Source organism: Penicillium daleae (genome assembly GCF_028827525.1).
Source record: "Penicillium daleae strain IBT 16125 chromosome Unknown utg000002l_segment0_segment0, whole genome shotgun sequence".
NCBI classification, from domain to species: Eukaryota; Fungi; Ascomycota; class Eurotiomycetes; order Eurotiales; family Aspergillaceae; genus Penicillium; species Penicillium daleae.
Window position 1 is genome coordinate 7544790 of NW_026623150.1, and position 22962 is coordinate 7567751.

At 48.9% G+C, this 22962-nt stretch overlaps 9 protein-coding genes across 9 annotated transcripts; 7 read left to right on the top strand and 2 right to left on the bottom strand.

Moving 5' to 3' along the window:
- Positions 1–25: 25 nt before the first annotated feature.
- On the top strand, positions 26–1974 carry N7458_003577 (acyl--CoA ligase; the record flags this gene model as incomplete). The annotated part of the gene is made up of 5 exons (XM_056906960.1): positions 26–122; positions 174–806; positions 859–1172; positions 1236–1443; positions 1538–1974. The coding sequence occupies 5 exons, from the start codon at positions 26–28 to the stop codon at positions 1972–1974; spliced, it is 1689 nt and encodes a 562-aa protein (XP_056771067.1).
- A 515-nt stretch (positions 1975–2489) lies between these two features.
- N7458_003578 (uncharacterized protein) lies at positions 2490–5388 on the top strand (the record flags this gene model as incomplete). Its single annotated transcript, XM_056906961.1, has 7 exons — positions 2490–2935; positions 2989–3316; positions 3370–3475; positions 3942–4085; positions 4153–4442; positions 4504–5080; positions 5156–5388. 7 exons carry the CDS (start codon positions 2490–2492, stop codon positions 5386–5388), a joined length of 2124 nt encoding a protein of 707 aa, XP_056771068.1.
- A 680-nt stretch (positions 5389–6068) lies between these two features.
- On the top strand, positions 6069–7805 carry N7458_003579 (uncharacterized protein; the record flags this gene model as incomplete). The annotated part of the gene is made up of 4 exons (XM_056906962.1): positions 6069–6323; positions 6379–6500; positions 6553–7124; positions 7177–7805. The coding sequence occupies 4 exons, from the start codon at positions 6069–6071 to the stop codon at positions 7803–7805; spliced, it is 1578 nt and encodes a 525-aa protein (XP_056771069.1).
- Positions 7806–8751: 946 nt separating this feature from the next.
- On the bottom strand, positions 8752–10676 carry N7458_003580 (amino acid permease; the record flags this gene model as incomplete). The annotated part of the gene is made up of 6 exons (XM_056906963.1): positions 8752–9211; positions 9264–9728; positions 9785–9933; positions 9986–10027; positions 10080–10281; positions 10342–10676. The coding sequence occupies 6 exons, from the start codon at positions 10674–10676 to the stop codon at positions 8752–8754; spliced, it is 1653 nt and encodes a 550-aa protein (XP_056771070.1).
- A 580-nt stretch (positions 10677–11256) lies between these two features.
- N7458_003581 (trans-sulfuration enzyme family protein) lies at positions 11257–12635 on the top strand (the record flags this gene model as incomplete). Its single annotated transcript, XM_056906964.1, has 3 exons — positions 11257–11355; positions 11420–11505; positions 11555–12635. 3 exons carry the CDS (start codon positions 11257–11259, stop codon positions 12633–12635), a joined length of 1266 nt encoding a protein of 421 aa, XP_056771071.1.
- A 4996-nt stretch (positions 12636–17631) lies between these two features.
- Positions 17632–18283, top strand: N7458_003582 (uncharacterized protein; the record flags this gene model as incomplete). Its single annotated transcript, XM_056906965.1, has 3 exons — positions 17632–17966; positions 18033–18178; positions 18237–18283. 3 exons carry the CDS (start codon positions 17632–17634, stop codon positions 18281–18283), a joined length of 528 nt encoding a protein of 175 aa, XP_056771072.1.
- A 649-nt stretch (positions 18284–18932) lies between these two features.
- N7458_003583 (uncharacterized protein) lies at positions 18933–20721 on the top strand (the record flags this gene model as incomplete). The annotated part of the gene is made up of 2 exons (XM_056906966.1): positions 18933–20133; positions 20204–20721. 2 exons carry the CDS (start codon positions 18933–18935, stop codon positions 20719–20721), a joined length of 1719 nt encoding a protein of 572 aa, XP_056771073.1.
- A 480-nt stretch (positions 20722–21201) lies between these two features.
- Positions 21202–21737, top strand: N7458_003584 (YjbQ family protein; the record flags this gene model as incomplete). The annotated part of the gene is made up of 2 exons (XM_056906967.1): positions 21202–21477; positions 21579–21737. The coding sequence occupies 2 exons, from the start codon at positions 21202–21204 to the stop codon at positions 21735–21737; spliced, it is 435 nt and encodes a 144-aa protein (XP_056771074.1).
- Positions 21738–22128: 391 nt separating this feature from the next.
- Positions 22129–22920, bottom strand: N7458_003585 (zinc-finger domain-containing protein; the record flags this gene model as incomplete). Its single annotated transcript, XM_056906968.1, has 3 exons — positions 22129–22257; positions 22322–22489; positions 22585–22920. 3 exons carry the CDS (start codon positions 22918–22920, stop codon positions 22129–22131), a joined length of 633 nt encoding a protein of 210 aa, XP_056771075.1.
- Between the last annotated feature and the right edge of the window lie 42 nt (positions 22921–22962).

A 22962-nucleotide genomic window follows, 5' to 3' on the forward strand; every position in this document is an offset into this window, starting at 1 on the left:
AGAAAACATCTCACGGTTGGGCAACATGACGACGCAGCCACTGGCACACTCCGCAGTGCCCGCGGCTGATATTTGGGAGTTCCTCTTCGAACGGCCATCTCTCCCTTTCCCTCAAGATCATGGTGAGATTTCCCCCCTCTTTTCTTCGTGCTTTTCCACTAAAACATCTTCAGTCATATTTCGCTCAGCGACCACCGATGATCAATGGACCTACCATGGACTTCGAGAACGCGCAGAGCAATTTGGCCGTGCGCTACAATCGAGCTGGCGATGGGCTAAAGATGATGTTCTCCTGGTGATGGCTCCGAATGACATCGACACCCCGCCTGTTATATGGGGATGTCACTACGCGGGCGGCATCGTGGCTCCCGTCAATCCAGCTCTATCAATTCAGGATCTTCATCAGCAGATCGAACGTAGCGAGGCGCGCGGACTGGTAGTTCATCCAGATTGCCTTCTTGTCGCTCTCAAGGCTGCTCGAATAGCTAATATCCCCACGGATCGCATCCTCGCTCTGCGCTTCGACCAACAACTTCCGACAAATGATGGTGTATCTACTGTGGAACAATTTATCGCTAATGCCAAGGTGGCTCCGGATATGATGCGTTACCGCCCGAAGATTGACCCACGAAGAGATACAGCTTTCCTGGTTTACTCGTCTGGGACAACAGGTCATCCGAAAGGAGTAATGGTATCGCATCGAAATGTGGTCGCAGATGTCTTCCTGCAATCGCTCGTCGAAAGTGCACATATAGATTGGCGCCGGGATAGGACGTTGGCTGTATTGCCTATCTACCATATATACGGTGAGTTTTGCAGAATATTACATGGTTGATATAGAATGACGCTAAGAAATAGGGTTGGTTTGTCTCGTCCATGCACCTCTCTATCTCGGGACAACCACGATCTATATGGACAAGTTCGAGCTTATCCGGTTTTGCCGCTCGATTCAAGACCATAGAATCACACACGCCTTTGTTGCGCCGCCGATTGTGCTTCATCTTACAAAAAGCGATAAAGTGAGTGAATACAATTTACGATCGCTTCGCATGATCACGTCTGGCGGTGCTCCTCTACCCGCGAATCTCATAACCGAACTCTACGAGCGACGAAAACTCCCGGTTCGGCAAGCCTATGGACTTTCAGAAACTACATCCATTACACACATTCAGGTAAGCCCTTCAAGTTTTGCTTCACTAGCCGATTCGAACACTGAGACTTACCTATTGAGCCAGCGCTGGGACGACTGGAAAAATGGCATTGGGTCCAACGGACCGCCACTTCCGGGAGTTGAAGCTAAATTTGTTGTTGGTGATACCCGAACAGCTGCTTTGGGAGAGGAAGGTGAATTATGGATTCGAGGTCCTGTTGTTTTCAACGGCTATCGTGGAGAGCCCGAGTTGACTGCAGGCTGCATGACGGCGGATGGATGGTTCAAGACAGGTGAGCTTTCACTAATGTTCTCTTTTCTTTCCTATCCTCGACCTGCTCGTCGCATCATCGCAATCTCCGCTCGGTCTTTGACTGATCATCTTAGGTGATATTGGACACGAAGATAAGCGTGGGAACATGTTCATCACGGATCGCTCCAAGGATTTGATCAAGTTCAAGGGCTATCAAGTACCACCTGCTGAGCTCGAAGACCTGATCATCAAGCATGAAGCAGTAGACGATGTTGCTGTGATTGGAATCATGAACGAAAGTCTTGCAAGTGAGGTGCCGTTGGCTTATATTGTGGTCAAGCCTGGTACACCGGAGGACGAATCGACAGCAAAGCTGCTCCTCGATCATGTCAAGAATCAGACAGTGAACTACAAACATCTCCGAGGAGGCATTATTTTCACGAAAGAAATCCCAAAGGGTTCATCTGGCAAGATTTTGAAGCGAGTGCTTCGGCAGCAAGCGACAGCCGAGGGGGTACATCGCGTTGGAGCAAAGGAGTATGGGAAATATGCACGGGAGGTGAAACTGTAACCCTTCAGTGTGTTTCATGCGCCCTCACATTGGCTTAGTCCATTACTAGAGCACGTCTCCAATGATATGTCCAAGAAACCAAAGATTATTGAGGTAGTCGTCACTCGCCTTCATCAGAATGTCTTGGAAGCTGGAGTTGACAGCATGCGAAAAAAGGCATTTGCAAGTTCTCACGCCAAGATCATCAACCCTGTTCCTAAACCGAGCATTTGGCGTAGAGACGTTGAATCTTCATATTTCAGAGGAGCCCAATCATGATCTGATAACCACAGCGTGCCGAACCTACTGCGCCTTGGCGATGTTGGTGGGGGCCAAAAATGGCCCGGCGCGGCGGCTGAATGGAGAAGAGCTTCCGTGACGATGTGACCCTCTTGCAGATACTTTCCTGAAAAGGGAATACGTCGGCCACGAATGTCTCATCCTGTGCGCTCAAGGTGTGTTCTTAAAGGTGCGCTCGTTCGTCATGGAGCCATGTATTCAGTGTTCGAATCATCTACAGCCTGTCCCTTGATACGATGTGGCTCAACTCGTGGATGCGTGCCGCCATTCTGGCAGGCCTGACTGGCTCAGTCGCCGCCGTGACGCAAATCACCGACGATGAAATGACATCTCTCCTCAACGCCGGTGGAGTCGAACTGGCAAACCGTTATGCACCTATGTGGTTCTTCGGTCAGTCCCAGAACCAACCGCCATGTTACCCGACCTGGGCTTTTGGTGGATCGCCCACTACGCCTGATATCTACGATGATGCTCATAAGACCCCCGCTGCCCCGCAGTGCCAATACCCTAATGTTGGCTGCAACTGCAGAAATCCCGATGTAGGTATTGGGAACCCGGGGCCTGCGTTTCCAGTGTACTACACCTATCAGCATTGCAGCGACACCGAAGTTCGTGTGGTGTACAACCTCTTTTACGAGAAGGATGGTGCTACCTTTGGTGCTATCCAAACTGGTCATGATTAGTAAGTCAATTTTTCGATATGAAGAAAATGGCATGTGCTAAAACGCTTTCAAGCGACTGGGAGCGGGTTATAGTCATCCACTCGCGTGATAGTAACAACATGTGGGCCCCATCGCGAGCGCTCCTGTCAGCTCACAGTGGCTACCACAACTTGGCCTGGGGCGATATTCAGAATACCCTCACGACGGACGAGATCAACGCCGGCGATGCGAAAGACCCCGACGGCGTGCAAAACAACGATCATCCGAAGGTGTACGTGGCGTGGTCCAAACATCCGAATTTCGATACTCGCAATACTGGGTTCAATGACCCGATTAGTCAATCCCTAGAAGATGCATTCCGCAGTCAGGATTGGTGGCACTTTGTTGAAACCCAGAACTATGTATGTTGCTCCTTTTTCACCTCTTCGTGGAGATACTTGAGAGCTCACAAAAGTCTAAGATTCGGGCCGACCTTAGCACCGCTGCTGGACAGGCTCTTGGTGCTGCGGACTGGGGAGAGGCCTCGAGTAATCCGCCCTCGGTGCATGCGACCGTCTGTAGTGCGTCGTAAACAAGGATTCGGAATGGAGGAGAGGAATTTATATTTGGATCATAACAAATCAACTAGTGCTCCAAATAACTAGTGTTCAACAAGCATATTTGCACATATATCGTTCATTTTCTAATCGTTGTGATACGTCCGATGTAAAATCCCACGCTGACTGTATCTGGCTGCGTGCTGATCCACCGATGAGCCCCGCATTGATTTGTTATCTGACCGTTCGTCAACGCCCTGCTCGATGGGATTCAACCAGAATTGACTCATTGTCACATACTTCCCACGGCTTCAGGATTCTTCTCAGACGCTGAACTCGCCTTTTGAACATTCAATTACCTGTATCATGGCTTCATCGGCCGAGATTCGAAAGCCCTTTCCCCAGCCGGCTGCGGGGTATACTCAATCTTTTTGGCGAACCCAACTCGATCCCCTGGATAGTCATCGGAGTACCCCGGATCTACCAATAGAGACAGACATCTTGATCATTGGCGGTGGCTATGCAGGGGCCTCGGCGGCTTATCACCTCTTTCCTGAGGATCAGCACGGGGCTACTCCGAACGTTGTTCTACTCGAAGCTCGTGAATTATGCTCCGGCGCTACTGGAAGAAACGGTTTGTAAGCCACCTTATTAGACTGCAAAATATGTTTGAGCTAATGGTAATTTGCATTTCCGAGTAGGTGGTCATCTTAGACCCGATCCATACTCGGCGACTGCGAAGTATACAGAGCGCTATGGAATTGAAGCCGCCGTAGAGGTTGTCAGATTTGAAATTGCTCATATGAAATTACTTGAAGAGCTCGTGCGAAAGGAGAAGATTGACTGTGATCTTACCTTCACCAGGTCTCTCGAGATCTACCTGGATGCAGATGAACTCGCAACCATGAAAGATTTTTATGATTCTCTCGTTGACCGAGGCCTAGATTTTATCGACGATGTCAAGTATCTTTCGCAAGAAGAGGCGCAAAAAGTGAGTAACTTCGTACCTGTAATCAATATACATAGTTTTGCTCATTTGATATTCTGGGCAGATAGCCAAGGTTCGAAATGCCCAGGGGGGCTTCAGCTTTTCGGCCGGCCACCTTTGGCCCTACAAATTGATAGCCGGGCTTATTCGCATTGCTATTGCTCGCGGCCTCAATCTTCAAACGAGCACAATGGTCACTGAGATTGGTCAAAATCGTACGCCAGAGGGGCTATGGCCCGTCTCAACCAATCGTGGTGTTATCTGCGCGCGGAAGATCATACTCGCAACCAACGCTTTCACAAGTGCTCTTGCTCCGGAGTATTCCAAGGCTATTGTGCCTTGCAAAGGACTCTGCACGCACATTGAAGCAGCGCCTGGTGCTCCCTACCAAAAGCTACCCGAGACATACGTGATTCGGCATAAGCCAGGAGCATTCATCTATCAAATCTCGCGCAACGATGGGTCTATCATTGTTGGTGGTGCGAAGGATACCTACAAGGATATACATGAGCAGTGGTACAACAACCCTGATGACGGTACCTTGGTTAAGAGCGTCGAGCACTACTTTGATGGGTATATGCAGCGAACATTCTTTGGTTGGGAAGATAGTCAGGCGACAGTAAAACACATTTGGACCGGGGGTAAGTAGAGCATTCCAGGTTTCTCTGTGTCTGACACAGGCCGTTTCGTTGATATTTTATCTTCTCCCATCACAGTAATGGGCTTCAGTGCAGACTCCTTGCCACATATTGGAGAGATCCCGGGAAAACCAGGACAATTCATTGCGGCAGGGTTTAACGGACATGGTATGCCTGTCGCATTTTTGTGTGGAAAGGCGATCGTGCAAATGGCCCAGCAATCGGTTTCCTTCCAGGAGACTGGTCTACCGAGACTCTTTGAGACATCATCTGCACGGCTGGATCCTGTATATGATGACACCCTGGACTGAATGGACTTCGCCCTATTTAACGACCTACGTGCAGCGATTGAAGTCTTGATCTATACCTACCTGAGGTAGCTTTACCGATCTCTCCGGATTCCCCAGCTCTCCAGGCTTGCAATAGGTGATGAAATATATTTGGCCCCCGGAATGATGGCGTACCTCTGGAAGTTCACTTATCTGAGCAAACTTTGAATCCAATTTACTGTTTATCGTTGTATTTTTTTCAGTGTCATCCAGTATAGCTCTGGGGTTGAGATTTGAAGTTTCCCAGTCCCGAGGAGAATTCAAGATGACTGCTGGATGGCAGTGAATCGCTTTGTCACTCTTACATATGTCGGGGTCTTCGTTTGGAACTCACGTGCAGGTTTACTGCAATAGAAATGCTGCAGTTCCATGGGAAGCAGGCTAGTAGTAACAATATGCAAAATGCAAAATAATTGAACAATTCATTCTCCCGAATCCTTATTTGTTTGACGCAGCTAAGATTTAACCTTCTGCCATGGACCCTCATGGCCAATCATCAGCCAGGGATGACGCACATGGCTATCACCAACCGAAAACGACCCAATAACCGTAAGGCATCCAGAATTGACACCTTGGCCCTTGGCGCGTCAATCGTCTTGATTTTGGGAGCTTCTCACCAGCTCAATTCTGACCGTTGTCCAGTCACCATAGAGATCGTCACTATGTTGCTCCCGGCTCCCATCTCGAGATATGTCAGATCACTTCGGTCTTTGAGCCAAAAGTGGCGGAGCCACACCGAGTCCCGACAATATGACGGCACCGAAGATTCGCTTGCTCATCGACTGACTGATGTCGTTCTTCGGACCTGGGACTTGGGATTCATTGCGTTTGGTGGACCACCTGTTCATTTCCAGATCTTGCATCGCAGGTTTGTGGAAGGGAAGGGTGGAAAAGAGAAATGGGTGGATGAACAGACTGTAAGCGCCGCCTCAATGAATCTTTAAGCGATCAAATACTAACCTTGCTAAATAGTACCAAGAGCTTTTTGCTATCTGCCAGGGACTTCCTGGTCCTGGTAGTACGAAAATGCTGTTTTGTCTCGTCCTCCTGCACGCGGGATTCATTCCGGCCATTATGGCGTTCCTGATCTGGTGGTGAGTATGTAAGACCCCAGTTATCGGACCTGTCATAATAATCGCGTGATAGTCTCCCTGGAGCGGCAGGCATGTATGGTCTCTCAGTTGGTATTCAAAACCTTAGTACGACTCTCCCAGCTCCAGTCTACGCTCTCCTTTCTGGACTGAACGCCGCGACCGTTGGTATCGTCGCGGTTTCTGCAGTACAGCTCGCGGAAAAAGCGATTCATGATAAGATCTCACGCATTCTGATCATCTTTGGAGCATGTGCGGGTCTCTGCTTCAACGCTTTGTGGTATTTCCCTGTCCTGATGGTCATTGGCGGTCTTGCTATCGCTGTTTGGGATGGGTGGCTGTACTCCCAGGTACAGAAAGCAAAGAGAGCTTGGAAAAATAGGCACAACCCTCCAGTAGATTCTGAGGAGGCCAACTCGAACAACTTGGAATTGGAGCCTACAATCCAGACACCAGCGGAGCTAAACGAAGGTGTGCGATCAAGGAAACCGAATCAGGCTGAAAACCTACCACGGGCCTCTGGGGCGGTTGCGGGATCGACAAGGTCAAGAGAGACTGAAGCCAGCCAATCGCCGAAATATCGCGTTCGAGTGCGGACGGGAATTATCATTTTCGTTACCTTCTTTGGTATGTCTCTTGTGATACACATGTTAGATGGACCGTAACTAACCTTGAATAGCTTCTTTCATCGCCATCCTTGTCGCAAGAGGCAAACTGTCACCTCCACCACTTGCACTTGATCTGTTTGCCAGCATGTACCTCGCCGGAACTGTGATCTTCGGTGGAGGCCCAGTTGTGATTCCTCTCCTCCGATCTTACGTTGTTAGTCCAGGTTGGGTTTCTAGCCGTGATTTCCTGATTGGTCTGGCCATCATCCAAGCTTTCCCGGGACCTAACTTCAACTTTGCCGTCTTTTTGGGCGCACTGGCGTTACAGCACTCGCAGTTCCCTACTGTCTTTGGCGCATTTCTCGGCGGAGTGGGCATCTTCGTCCCCGGAATTACTCTGGCGGTTGCGATTCAGAGCTTCTGGAGTGTGCTGCGGACGAGAAGATCTGTCATTCGCTTCCTGCGGGGTGTTAACGCTACTGCCATTGGTTTGGTCTTCACTGCCGTGTACCGACTGTGGGAGATTGGGTACTTGACTCCTTCCAATAGCGCTGGACAAAGCCTGGCGAATGATCCGTGGTGGTTGGTGGTCACCACTCTGTCGTATGCAGGCAACGCATGGTTCCATCTTCCCCCCGCCGTGTCGATTGTTCTTGGCGCGATACTTGGGCTGTGCTGGTATGGAGCTGTTGGGCGGTAATGGTGACCCATCTTCAGCCGATAGGAGCTTTCTTTGCACGGATTTCTTGTATAAAAGATAGATGGCACTGTGTATAGTGGCTGTTCAAAATCTGAATCTAGGGAAATATCTAGCTACATACGGTTGAAATCTCTTTTCTTTCAAGAGCTTCCGTGGGTTTTTGAAAGGGTTTCATAGATGGCCCAAGCAAGATTCCTCATCATATCATTCATAGTATGACCGCAGAGACGATTTCGAACATCTCCGTTCAAACTTATGGGTCGCCACTGTATTTTGATATTGGCTAATATCTTCAAGTATGCTCATCTGATCTTCCTTGGTCTAGTGGTCATGATTTCCGCTTGTCATTAACTCCGATAAGCGCGGGAGACCGGGGTTCGATTCCCCGAGGGAGAGTCACTTTTTGCACTTTTTTAACCCTGTCAAGGTCTTATCTGGACTGTATTATTAGGCCTAGTTACAGATATTGAGATTCGATAATGTATGATACAAAGGTTGATACTTATTGCATCTTAGAATCTACCTAAGCTGACTGGAGAATCTATGACTTCTTCTGGTGCAATTCTCCTCTAGCAAATGCAATGCCCCACGCGGAGGTGGATCGAGCTAGCTGGTCATTCGGCGACCTGAGTTGCTTCGGGCTCTGTCAACAGTAGATAATGTTTCTGGCCCCGATGGACCCTCCTAATTGAGTATGTAATGGATCTACTCTAGGTATGGCAGTCCGCCGACCAGCCCCCGTAATTTTCCTTTCCTTTGCGATGGAGGGAGAAATTTAGAGACTGCAGATAGCAACTCGAAAACAATGCATTCATGAATTAAATTGGACGCCAAAATCTTCAATATTTGATACCTGCAATACTAACTAGCGTCTGATAAACTGCGCGCTTCGTTCAGCTCAGTGGTAATAGACTGCCCTCGCACTTTTTCCTAAAAGTCCATGACTTTAGAAGCAAAAGTACATCCCATATCGCTTGAGAGTTCCCAAGACCTTATTTTGCCTTCTATTTGCTCGCGCCTCTCGGTTTTCGGATTCCTCAGCGGTACTGCTTCCGTCGAGATCAATTAATGTGTCGTATCGATCTGTGACCAAATCCATCTCATGTAGCTTCACGAGTTTGGTCTTTTTGATGAACTTCCATCCAACGATCATGAGAATCAAAACGGGGATCTCCAGGTAGAAAGAGACAAAGTCAACCACACTGAAGCTCGGACTGAAGCACGTCCAGCCCTGAACCAAGATCAGGACCACATTCAACCCAACAGTAAAGATCGGGCCCCATGGGTAGGTCCAGTTCTTGAATAGTAGCAAATGCTCAAGATTCTGCTTCTTGATACCCGCCCGGAAGCGAAGGGATGCTATGCCAATAAACACCCAAGATAGTTGGTTGGAGACGCCGACGATGCTATATAGCTAGGTTAGCTTTCCAAAGAGAGAACGTATAGCAAATAACCTACTTCTGCAACCAGACCCATAATTTTCCTTGTCCAATATAGCTTGCACCAAAGCAAAGTGCGCTGATAACAAGAGTCCCTAGGACTGCAACCCATGGTACTTGGAAGCGGTTGATATGGCCGAAGAATCGTGGTGCATGGCCGCTAATTGCAAGTGTATATAATAGCCGCGATCCCACAAAGAGCGCATGGTTAGAAGCAGAGATTGCACTGGTGAAGATGACTGCGTTGATAAAGCTGCCCGCAACGGAACTACCGGCCTCAACAAAGACGATAGTGAATGGGCTTGAGTTAGTTGACTTGCTGGAAAGCCCCGGATAGTTGTATGGGACGTTGAAGCCAATGATAATTACAGAGAGGATATAAAACAGCAAGATTCGCCAGAAGACGTTGCGTACGACTTTCGGTAAAGTCTTTGCTGGATCTTTGGTTTCTCCTGCCGTAATTGCGATTGACTCTGTGCCTCCGCTAAATAATGAGAGGCATATGAGTTCTGAATCATTGTATTGAGGCACGAAACTTACTATGCAAAGGATGCTGTAACGAAGACTGAGGCGAAACCCCCGATTCCACCCACAAAGGGGGCTTCACCGACATGCCAATATTGATCGCCAATGTATCGGTGGCCCTTGTTTCCGCCACAGTTGACAACAATTCCCACGATAATGAAGACCTGGAATGCAGGTTAGATGAAGGACATGACTTTTGGGATATTTCAAACTTACAATGATAGTGGCTACTTTAAGTAAGCTTAACCAGTATGAGACCTACGAGTGTGAGTGGACGGGCTCCAATGTGTAGTTAGGATGTTTGGCTTACTTCGCCGAAAACCCCAACTGGGGCCAGATTGAATCCCAGGACGATGAGAAGGAATATAAGACTGATGGCCCATCCTGGAAAATGTTCTGTCCAGTACTGGAATAAAATTTGTAGGGCAAGTAAATCTGCTGCTGTCGAAACGGCGTCGTTGAACCAATAGTTCCATGTAAGTGCAAATGAAAGAGAGTCATCCACGAAACGACTAAGAATGAATTGATTCTCAATGAGCAAGTTCCAACAACGTAGGAGCCTTTTTACGTACCCAGCGAATGTGCAGAACGAGCCAGAGACCGGAATGAAAGCTGCCATTTCTCCCAAGCAGAGCATGGTTAAGAAAATTATGAGTCCACAGATGGCATATGCGACGAGAGTGGACCCGGGACCTCCAGTAGCAAAGGCCTTCCCAGTGCCAAGGAACAATCCTGTACCAATTGTTCCGCCGATGGCAATCATTGAAACCTGTCTTGCAGATAGGTTTCTAGCTAAATGATTGGTGCTGATTGGGGTGACATCCCCTTTCGGGTCTGAACAGTCATGTCCCGGCACCTGATCCACATCTGAAGGCACTGGCGCCAATTTCTCGCAGTCAAATCCCATCTTTGATTCAAGTCAAATTCTTCTTAGAAACAGAAATAGTAAATTGGTGTATACAATGGGACAGTGGATTTCGCGAAAGTGGATTCTGAGATGTGGAGACTTTATATTCCAGGATGCCTAGCATCCGCGGCTCTCTAGACCGCACTGGGCACGAGATGGATGCGGGGAAATCTGAATGTCCCCTGGTCCACATTGTTAACGACAGCAAAAGCTCTCCGCAAATTTTGTGTTCTCCGATTTCGGGGCCATAATACGCACGGTCATCATGAGAAAGACCCACTCTATGTTGATGGGGCATGTCTTGCACCAAATAGAAAGCCATATTTGAGTCGGCGATTGAAGTCAACTAGGACAATACCAGTAATCCGGCGAATGGCCGAGATAGATAGAAGGCCGATATATATACTTTTTCGGGGAATGCCACGAGTGCGCGTTAGAATTGGAGAAATGAGAACAGCAAATGGATATCCGAAGTCATGAGTATTGAATCGCGGCATTTAAAGACGACATCAAGTGCAACCCAACCCATCTCAAAATGATCCTCCACAAGCTTCAGAATTTCGCAATTCAATAGTTCAATATGACAGTTTATCCTGACCATCGTAGCAGCGGCTTCGCAACCCGCGCAGTGCACTCTGGCTCTCCTCATGACAAAACAACTGGTGCGGTGATACCTGCGGTAAGTTCCGAGATTGCCATGCTTCGATCATTCATCTCTTTCCAGTATGGCTAACTTCAGCCAGATCTCTCTTTCTACCACGTTCGCACAGAGTGGTGTGGGTAAACCTGTAGGGGCCTATGAGTACACTCGAAGTGCGAATCCTAATCGGTCCGTACTTAAAACTCTCATGTCTCTACCTAATACTGACATGAGCCAGGGATAACTTTGAAACCGCAATAGCGGCATTAGAGAATGCGAAATATGCCCTTGCCTTCGCATCGGGGTCTTCAACGACTGCTGTCATTCTCCAGTCTCTCCCAATTGGGTCTCACGTTGTATCAGTTGCTGATGTATACGGCGGATCTCATCGCTACTTTACCAAGGTGGCCAATACACACGGTGTTGAAGTCTCTTTCACTACCTGTCTCGAAGAGGACCTGGAGAAAATGATTCGGCCAGGCAAGACTAAGCTTGTCTGGGTTGAGACACCGTCTAACCCAACCCTGGGCCTCGTGGATCTTCGGAAGGTTGCTACCATTGCCCAGTCCCAAGGAGTTTCATTGGTCGTCGACAACACCTTCTGCAGCCCCTATATACAAAATCCTCTCTCTCATGGTGCGGATATTGTCGTCCACTCTGTCACAAAGTATATCAATGGACACTCGGTGAGTGTTGAGCTTGACCTGAATGGGAGGGAAATGTCTGTTAATCTTAATTATTGGCAGGACGTCATTATGGGTGTAGCTGCTTTCAACTGCCCTCAATGGAATGAACGTTTGACATTCCTCCAGAATGCCATCGGAGCTGTACCCTCCGCGTTCGATTGCTGGTTAGCTCACCGGGGCTTGAAAACCCTGCATTTGCGCTCGCAAGCTGCTACAAAGAATGCCACGGCTATTGCACTTGCGCTAGAGGCATCTGATAATGTTATCTGCGTGCGATATCCTGGTATCGGGTCTCACCCTCAGCGAGATATTGCAGTTCGGCAGCACCGAGACGGTATGGGCGGAGGCATGTTGAGTTTCCGCCTAAAGGGTGGGCGCGAAGCAGCACACGCGTTTTGCCAAAACACAAAGATTTTCACTCTAGCTGAATCTTTGGGTGGAATTGAGTCTCTCTGCGAAGTCCCTGCAGGCATGACTCATGCGGGTATTTCCAAGGAAGAACGAGAAGAGTCGGGTGTTTATGATGATCTTGTTCGGCTTAGCTGCGGTATTGAGGACACTCAGGATCTCATCATTGATGTACTACACGCTATTAAAAAGGCAGTGATGTCTACTGGTAACGGAATTTTGTGAGGATACTTTTTAAAGCATCGGAAAACGACCGAAAGCTCACAGACAATGCAAGAGAACCACTAGGCCAAAAATGCTTCATGGGCAATTTGACCATGTGTGAAGTCTGTCAGCAGATAGCCATCAAGCAGAATAATTTGTTTCTCAATTCTTTGAATGTTGAAAATTTTACATTTCACTCCTACTTCTGCTTCTTGTGATTTAGACACCTTGTAGATGCAACACCAGCGATAGCGAAGATAGAGTTTCAATGACCGTGTAGTTGTTCCAACCTTTGTAGGTTGAGCAATTTATTTCTCGATCATTCAAGATTTCCCAAATTGCTCTATTTGGAAGAAGAAGCGTTGCTGGCTGTCACAATCCTATCGGCGATGGTTGAATCGCCGATAGAGTGTGATCTCGTATCAGCGGTGCGCCGTGCGCACGAACGCTACCCCACAAACAGATGTGCGGGGAGCGGATCTCAGGCTCAAATCAGTCAATCTCGGGGCTAGGGACACTGTATCTCATGCCTGGGGTGTAATATTTGTCGTTCTTCACTGCATCAGAGTTGGATTAGCTCATTGTAAGTGGCTCTCTCGGCCGGCAATAGCGATCATGGTTCTGTGTCTCTGACCTCGTTCATGATCAGTCGCCGATTTGAATATAATTACCCCCTACTAGGTGGTGATCAGCAAGTTGACTCTGTAGAAGGAACCATTCAATATGATGAGGCTGGTAAATTGAATCCAAGCTTGGATATCTCTCTCAGAATGGGTCAACATGGCTGGGAGATTAGATAGCACCCGGCGAAATACCGCACATACACCTTCAAGACTAACAGCACGACCATCTAAGCCCATCTTAAGCTTAAATGTAGCAGGTTGTCTGGTCGTCTGCGTACTTGAACATTGAGGAACGGATTTAGATTGGTTGACTCTGTCGGGTCGAGGAAGAGAGCATGCGATCTTTCTGCTAACACGCAGAATTGAAAGGGGTGGACGACTGCCAAGTGTTTATTTTAGCTGTTTTACTGCCTACTTTCAGGTGCTGTTATCTCTAAGAAAATTACTACGGCCAGTTAAAAAGGAACGAAAGTGTGAATTTTGTCTGTCTAGTTTGTCTCGACGAATAGCGAGATTTGCTTCAGTGGCCCTAGGCTGGGCCCAGGCAATGATGCTGAAGCTCTGTCATAAACCATCCAGTCAGTCATGATCGTATTAGGGAATTCCAGAATCATCAACGTACGCTTTTGTTGGTATTTGGCCTTTTTAAGCGCCGACCTGGCGCTATTAAGATTTTATTTCGCTTGGTGAACGTGGTCATCAAGGCCTAGGACGCGCTTTGACGTCCTTTGCCAAATGGTTGGTATCTTTACCCGACTGTGAGATCGTTCCGTGCAAAAGGAGCTTAGCCCCACTGTACTCTGAGAAGAGTCTTCAGAATTCGTCTCACGCGTCATATCTTCAAATGAGCGGACATTCGCAGCTATCTGGGTAATATCAGATGGTGCATTTTTTCGAGTCGAATTTTCCGTGGGGGGTTTAACGTGAAGGGGAAAAGTTCAAAGTGCGGGAGAGAAGTCGATGGGAAGATTGATTGTGTGAGGCGAATAACCTCAGCTGGGGGTGAGCCTGTCAGCAGGGTATGTGGTGGGCAATCGAGGGCAACATGTGAATATTATATGCTATTGCCGGTGCCTTCTTCGATTCTATAAGCTCGATCCATGACTAGGGAAACAACGCGTTGATGGCGGGTATACCAGATATTTGCCTCTGGCGAAGACTCGAAGAATATATAACAGGTGACCAAATGGAGAGGCAAGTGGTCCGTGCAGAAAGAAACGAGGAAAGGAAGAAATTTGGGCGATCTTGGTGGAATGGGAATACAGGGCACAATTTTCCTGTGTGAGAAACAGACACATCTCTTGGCAGCTTCAGAAATAACACCGTTGTATTTAGCTATTTCCATGTTTGAAAACCGGCTCCTCCGTGTACATTCTCTGATTGTTTCTCAGCCCCTATTTAAACCCACACTGGCTCCTATGCGGCTAAGCGGATGACATCCGTGGGAAGTATCTCTGTTGTCTCTCATGTGTCAACTCCGCGTTCGGCTTGGCGGCGATGGATGAGGGGGTTGTAAACCTTGTCTTTCGCATAGATTACAGTTTCCAGGTCGCTCCAGGGGAGTCTTCTGGTTAAGCTCTGGTTTTGTATATCTGCCAACACGTGCTTGGCAATTCATTGTTCTGGCAGAATTCCTCTCAGACCTTGAAGAACCGGCAAAAATGATTTAAGAGGCTGAAACGAACACTGGAATGGCCGTTTATCCGGGATCAAATGAACACTCACCTCACCGGCCTGGAAAGAACGAAGTTACGGTTGATCCTCGTTCTGGCGAGTGAGAGCAATGCCCTTCAGCGAGGTTTGCATGACAAAATAATAAATTTCCCAAACTCTCCGGAAGAGTATCTGAAAATGCGAACTGACGAAAAGCCCGCATAGCGCACGAGAATCTTTTCCGCTGGTAGAATCTTGCCTCGACCCAGCCACCTACGGGCCGCTATTAGAGTGGCCCACACCGGACTTGAGTCCCGGTGCGAACAATGAAAACACGGCGTGTCGCAGATCAACGCATAAAGGACCCGTACATTGCCTTGTCGACAAGAAATCCAGATGATCATTTTCGCATTCCATGCTTTGCGATTGAAATAGGAGAGAAAGCTTGGCGGTACGTTCCCTCCGGTCAAAATCGATACCTGCAGAAGTACTAATAGATTTAATCTTCAAAAGATAGCCTATAGCCGACTCTACGTTTCCATACGTTGTGGAACTCCTATCCGGACGTCCATGGCACGAGTCATATTGAAGATGCGAAGAATTGCATAGCGCAGGCCGAGAAAGCACCTGGTACGGCTGATACATAAACCGACAGTATGTGCGCGCTAAATCTCCCACAGCTAAGGCTCACTCCCTCTATTTTCACAGACAATTACCGGCATCGACCAAATCGCCCTGTCTATCTGCTTCGCCTCCCATGTGCGCAATCGACGTGGACATAACTGATAATCCTGAGGCTGAAGGCCAGAGGTTACATGAACTGTCAAGCTGAGAAAAATGGGGTTTCCATTTGTTAGCAGAAGGTCCAGAAAATCAAACATCAGTGGTTTCCCCTTCTTGCTCCCGATTTCAGTCCTTACATTGGGTTGCGGCTCGTAAAAAATTGTCAGCCGGGAGCTCTCCGGAAGTCCCTCAGCGTAGACGGAGCCTGTTGGATGTGGAAGTACCATCCCTTTCTAGTAGCACAATCGGATGTGAGCAGCTCATTTTTGCTTGATAGAATTCTTGGTCATGCGGGTCTTCCCGAATAATAAATCTTGATTCCAAGGTTCGTTTCCATGCTATGGACCCACTTCCTCACGGGAACTTCCGCATTTGCCGGGCCCACATCTGTCTAGCGTCAACCTTATTTTAGCCATTGCCGGCCTTGGTATCCCGGGGTAACGTTGGGTGATTCCAGGATTGTCTGTAAAACCTATGCGTCAATTAAACATTTAATCAATGGAAGGTTCCATTATGAGTCATATATTGTTCTCGTTGACCACGCCCCGCGAATCCCCACCGACCGCCATCCCGACCGCGTCTCTGTCACTCATTGGCTGCCGGTGGGACACTTGACGGCCGTTCTTCCTCTGATATCTAATCTACGCTATTTTCTCACATCCCCATTTACACACCATTGCACCGAACCTGCCTAGGATGTTCGTCCGAGCAACCAGTGGCCCCACGCAGCTGGTATAATCGGGTTTCGAGTTTTATAGCGAGACGTCTCATCCAGCCTCCCCTCCATGAGTCCGGCACTTCTTTTTACTGGAATTGACTCGTCCTGTACAAGGCCAAGAAGCTCAGGAAAGCATTGGCTCGGATCTGTTTGATGAACATATTTTGGCTTATCTTCAGTTAGTTTGGACTGTGGAAGCTTGATATGATCACCATGGATCAACTCATCTACGAATCACAAGCACGAACATGTTTCTGATGAAATGCATTGGGATGGCAATGGACGAAGACTCAAGACATAGGTCCTCCAGATGGAGCATGACATACGGCGGGAAATGGGCAATCCGAATTCTACTGGCCATTGACTTCATCGAGCAACAACCCGACGTTGACACACACAAAGATGTTTCCCACTGCGACAACCTTGAGTGCCCTAAAGCTTCGCATGGCTTCTGTAGTATCTACAAACATAGTCTGTAAGTATCAATAATTCATGATACGATGGATAATTACCATCACAGGAGCCACAATGAGTACTGATGACTGGTTGAAATCTTGCAAGAACGCCGATATCAGAAGACAACCCAGACTCTTCGGTCGAGACGTGTTGATCTCAATAAAAGGTCTCCACTGTTCTCGTGAACATTGATGGAAGGCGACACGCATAATTTCATTGATGGTTGATATGGGGCTGGAGCAGTCGAACTTGATAGTGATGTTTTCTGTGGCACTCAAAGTACTTGAGCATGCATAGGTTGCAATGTTGAGACACATTGATGGAAGATTGTAGATGTAGAGGCTGGGAAGCATCCCTAACATCAGGGATTGGAAGTGCAAATCAAGAGCGGAGATTCCCATGTTGTTCCGTAAGCTACTAAGTGCAAGTTACCTATCAGAAATCCAACAGAGCTTCTGTAGCTTTTGCGTTGAATGAAATTGAGGTGGTGTTTGGATATCAAAGTACGCGTTGAGTCGATCAAGACGTGTTTGGTCCTTTACTTTTATGATGTTTACTCTTAATTTCGTGTTGTTTGGATGCTGAGACTTGTGTTGTTGTTTGTTGGAAGTTTCCAGTAAAGCCTCTGTTCTTCTGGTCATCTTCACTGGATATTCAGCGTTTATCTTTTGCACACACAGTCTCACCCCAATCGTTAGCAGATTCTTCGTTCTACATCTACACTTCATTCTGAATTACCAATCCAAGTTCAAGCAGCATCAGCGGTCCACCGCACACCCTCACAATGAGGGACATCAGGGCCCTGCTGGAGCCTGTACATTCCCTGGACCAGACGATCTCCATCGTTGAAACGGAAATCGCGGCACAAGACAGCGAGGTTGACTCCCTAGAAAGATGGGTCAAGAGCCTTAACTTCAAAAGGTACAGACCAATGCGAGGTTGGCCTGTTGAGTTGCGAAACGCCCATGCCAAGTATAAGGCATTGGGAATGGCCATCCGCCGCCCACGGGTTAAATTCGAGAACGCCGAGAGGGAGTACCTTGAGACCCGAGACCGTACCCCCGAGGACAGTCTCGATTTGGCACATCTTGCCATCGAGTACGGAAAGGTTGCACTCGAGTATATTTGACCCCACCAATCGCCTCTGAGCCAAGCAATGAGTACTGACACATAATTTCCGAACAGAACCTCTGAGGCCCGTCTCGACGTCATGATCCGTTGGGACCGAGCATTTCCCGATGAGAACGCAATGAAAGGCCATATTCAAGCAGCCAGCCAGTTTGTTGCCTGTGCTCGAAAGTCGCTGGATTCAGCCACCAAGTATCGCAACGGTATGGCCTCCACACATTTTAATTGCAATCTTACTGATACTAATTTTGAGTTTTGCAGAGGTTTATGACCTGGTACGCACCGGTTCCCCTAGCGTCTTTGAATAGATTTCTTGGGGCGAGATGGTTTGTTCTGATGGACTGACGCTAAACTACGTGCCTTGTCAAAACAGCGAGAAGGATCGTTTCCCATGATCTCGTGCGTTTGGTCCGTCCTTCTTGTTTTTCCCAGTCTCGTCTTGGAAGATTTCTGTGGCTTAACCTGTCTTTGAAATTCGAATTCCAAGTCTGTTCCTCAAATCATCTTTGAAAATTCAATTCCAAGTAGGCAAAATACATCCGTGTACGGATTGCTCCATTGAGGCATACCTTAACTTAGGGCTATAGTTCGCCCGGTGGGTTCCTTCATGGCAAGGAGCCAATCAGAAGGGCCGTATTCGCGTCCACTATTAGTTAGCGCCGTTAGTGCCATCTTTATTTCCAGTTTGGGGACGCCGCTTCATGTCCCGGAAATCTCCCGCTTGACCTCCTTCCCTTTGACGTGCCTCGCATTTCCTTCCTTTCCTTACTTACCATCTCCTCGGCTCTGAGACCTGCACCTCCAAAAGAGCTGCGCGACCTCACTTCCCCTGGCTGCTTCATGCTATTTCCTTCCCACGCTTGCTCTGAACCCTACAGAATTACCAAAATCTTACCCTTACCAATTTCTTTCCGTACTCTAGTGCCTTTTTTCCAGCGCCAAACTCCACCATCAACAATGACCATGCCCCTCGCTCAGAGCCTGGGCCAACGGCCCTGGTCTGAGCGTCACCCGCGAACATCAAAAATTATCACACCCCTTGCGCGGAGCCTCCGGCGACGGCTTCGGTCTCAGCGCCACACCCGAACGTTCACCGTCATTCGGGGTTTTACTAAGAGCCTCTGGCAGCGGCTTCGGGGTCAGCGCTCGCCATACTTGACCCTTTCCCTTGAATCTTCTCACTCGGACCTCATCCCAGAGTTGGTTGCTTCGCCTCATGTCAACCAGCTTGAAGACGTGAGCATGATCGATGCGTCAGTGGTGGTAGCAGCTGGAGATCAGCATGACATCTTGACCCAAAATTCCCCCAGCGGCTCCGAAAAAGAGCCACTTGTTTATGCTCAGCTAGCCAACGAGTCTCATGATCTCGTTCTAGAAAAACTTCCCGCCGAGCTCCGACTTCATGTCCTTTCACAGTTGGACATGGAAAGTTTGAAATCCTTGGTCCATGCTTCACCCGTGTACCACGCGCAGTATTTGATGGACCGCAAGCAACTTCTATTCAAGACTCTCATGACCACGCTCGGAGGTGCTGCTCTAGATGCACAGCTGGCTTTCCATTCCGGCAAAAAGGAGTTCCAGGATGTACTTTCCAGAGAGACTGTGGAGCGGTTCCTACGGTCATATGAAACTTACCGTTCGTCCTCGCCGTGGCATCTTCCCCACGCCATGTCTGGCGATGGCGCAGCCTTCGACAATTTTTGTCTCAACGATACCTTCACCCTTGCCGAAGTGAGTTCAATGGTGAAATTTCACAGCTCGGTCATCAAACCTCTCGTGCAGTATTTCGCGGAATGGGCATTGGAAAATATGATACAGCTTCCTGGGGCTCAGTCGTATTCTCAACCTCTCAGTGAGACCGAGAAGGTTCGACTTTTCCGTGCTCTTTACCGCTACCAAATCTGCTGCAACTTATTTGGGTCGCAGCTTGGGGAACTAGAGGCCACTCACTTCGACGCGGAATACATTCTCATGCAATTGGAGACGCTGTTTGAACCTTGGGAGAATGAGGAGGTTGTGTGTATTACACTTTTCTTCGAAAGCAAGTCCAATACCCTTGCCACAGTCATCCGCAGGGATTTGGATGGGAATCACGACAAGTGCGATGAGGAATTGAAACCACAACTAGACAACCCATTCGGACCCAGCGATGAATCCGGTGAGTGTGACTACCACGGATGCATCGTCTCCACTATGCTGGAATATATTAAACTAACTGGACCTTTTAGAACAGGATCATATCCGCGGTCTTCTCTCACGGGGCTTATCTATCTTGAAAGAAACCCTCTGGGATATCAAGGATCGCTCTCAGTTACTCTCAAGTCTACGGCAGAATGCAATTGACATGATGGAGGGTCATTTCCTGGGAACCTCCGGATGGGATGCTTTTGGACTGGATACAATAACAGGCAGAATGGCCCGTGATGAATGCGAGCGGGACATCAAAGAACGAGAAAGAGTCTCGTTGCCTTTCCGGGGCGACCACACGATGGATCCGGATGGAGTCTACCCACCCTTCGCATGGACTGTCGTGTGGCTGGGAACTTACAGCAACCAACTTGGAACATCTATTGGAGATAACATTCACTGCTGGGGGTATGTCTTCTGGGACTCGACCCGAATGGAAGGCATGGGTGCAAGGGAGGTACTCAAGCGCCAGTGTGGATTTTGGCGCTGGGGACTGGAGGACCCAAGAGATCGGCTGGCACTTGATGAACTAGTTTCAGAGGAGGATGAAGATTCTTAGTGCGAAATGCCGGATCAGCCATTGTTTTTAACGCTTTATGATATCCTTGGAAATTATCATTATTCTTAATAGCTAATGGAGTACATATCTAGCCCAAATTATCCTGCAGTCTTCCAGGACCTCGATGCAGATACCTTACGCTTCGAGACAGCTTCGATCGGGTTGTTGGGCAATATTGTCCTCCCAATCCATGGCTAACATGTTCCATCCATGCTCTCTGTCAATAATAAATGTATGAGTTCTTCGATGTACAGATTTCCAATAGTAGCGCCTTCTGTAAAGTATTCTCCCATTGAGAATTGTAGAGAAATATAACGCAGCGCGCGCCCCGCAAATGACATCAGCCCCCGATCCCCACCCAATCGCATCCCAGTCAAAAGCCCGGCGAAATAAACTCCCCGCTTCATGGCTTCCAGCCCAACCCAACACAACATCTCGTCACCACACCACCACACCAACAATCCCACTCAAGCCAACACCATGTCCTGGTTCCAGAAGAACTTCACCCTCCCCTCCCGCAGCCGCGGCTCCTACCTCATCACCGACACCGTGCTCTCTGAGCTCCCCGAAATCCGCGATTACAAGGTCGGCATGCTCAACCTGTTCGTGCAACACACGAGTTGCGCGCTGTCGCTAAATGAGAACTGGGATGATGATGTGCGCGCCGATATGAGTGATGCCCTCGATCGCATTGCGCCGTATGATCGCAAGGGTAATTTGTATCGTCATTCTGCAGAAGGCGAGGATGATATGCCGGTGAGTTCTGAATCTTTTTTTTCTTGTTTGAGCGGGGTTCTATGGGCGAATGCTGCTCGGTACTTGTGAGTGGGCAGTGCTAATTCTTTCATCTGTGCTAGGCTCATATCAAGTCTGCTCTCATCGGTGCTTCGGTGAACATCCCTATCTCCAATGGTCGTCTGGCTACCGGTACCTGGCAAGGAATCTGGTACCTCGAGTTCCGTACCAGTCGACACACGCGCAAGGTTGTCGCGACTATTCAGGGTGAAAAGGCCTGACTCGATGATGGAGCGAAAGAGCATTTATAACTGGAGAAGATTTGGTTGCGGATATATCTTCTCGTCTTTTTTTCCCCTACGGACATACAAAGGCCAATTAGGGTTGTACATGGCGGTGCTGGTAAGAACGCAGCAACCGTATAATTTGCCATCCATATTGGCAGGACCATTACCAAATTCGATATCAGGGAGATGGTCCGGTTAGATAGTTAGAGCCATTCCACCGGCTTGGACAGCACAAAAGACTTAGAACAGTTCACTTCACCACGCCGTGGGCAAACGGCAGATCCATTGATCCATATTTCTGTACACGGCCTCGGGCCCAAAAACCAAAATAACATACGCAAAGGGAAAAGTTCAACGCCGACAAAAGGAATCTGATGCTAGTCGTCTACCGCTGCTCGAAACCACCCTCCGTGACGCGCTGGCTCTCGTTCACCTCGGCGGGGTCGCCGGTGGGCTTGAGGGGGTAGCTAGTGGCGGGGAGGGACTCGAGGTAGGTGCGGTGCTGCTCGTGAGCCTGTAGAGAGTATATGTCAGTCAATTGTTTGGAATTGAGTATCCTGTCGGGGAGAGGCACTTACGAAGGGGACACCGCAGTATCCGCAGGTCGCGATGTCGGGCTTGTCGGTGTTGATGAAGACCTTGGGGTGGCCGAGGGGACCACCGCCACCGTCACAGCTAACGACTCGGGACTTCGTCCAGCGGACAGGCTGCTTGTGAATGAGCTCAATGGCGGCCATTGGGCGGGGCTAGATGATTGATTGTCAGTTTCCCTGGATTCCATTGCGGTCCCCGTAGCTCGGACAAAAGGTCCCTAGCTCGGCAATTGGCAGAGATAACCAACCTGAGTCTCCATGATGGTCTGTTCGAAGCGAGGGCCAACCATGGCCTGCTCGCGAGGCTGCTGGCTAGCGGCCCAGGTAGTAGCACGGTTAGGCGCCTGGAGGCTGCGGATGCGCTCCGCCTTGGCGGGGTCCTCCTCCATCAGGCCATCCCAGACCTCATGGCGATCGGTCAGACCGAGGTTGGACTCGGAGACATTGGGCTTGACGACGGGCGGTTTCGGGTCATTGGCCTGGATGCGGTTCTCGGATAGCCGGGGCACGGTGGAGGAGTAGGCGCGGACGGCGAGCGGGCGGAACGAGGCCAGGGCCGTGAGGCGACGACTGCAGGACATCATCTTGGGCGAATTGAGTCCTGTCGAGGAGGGAGAGTGGGAGTG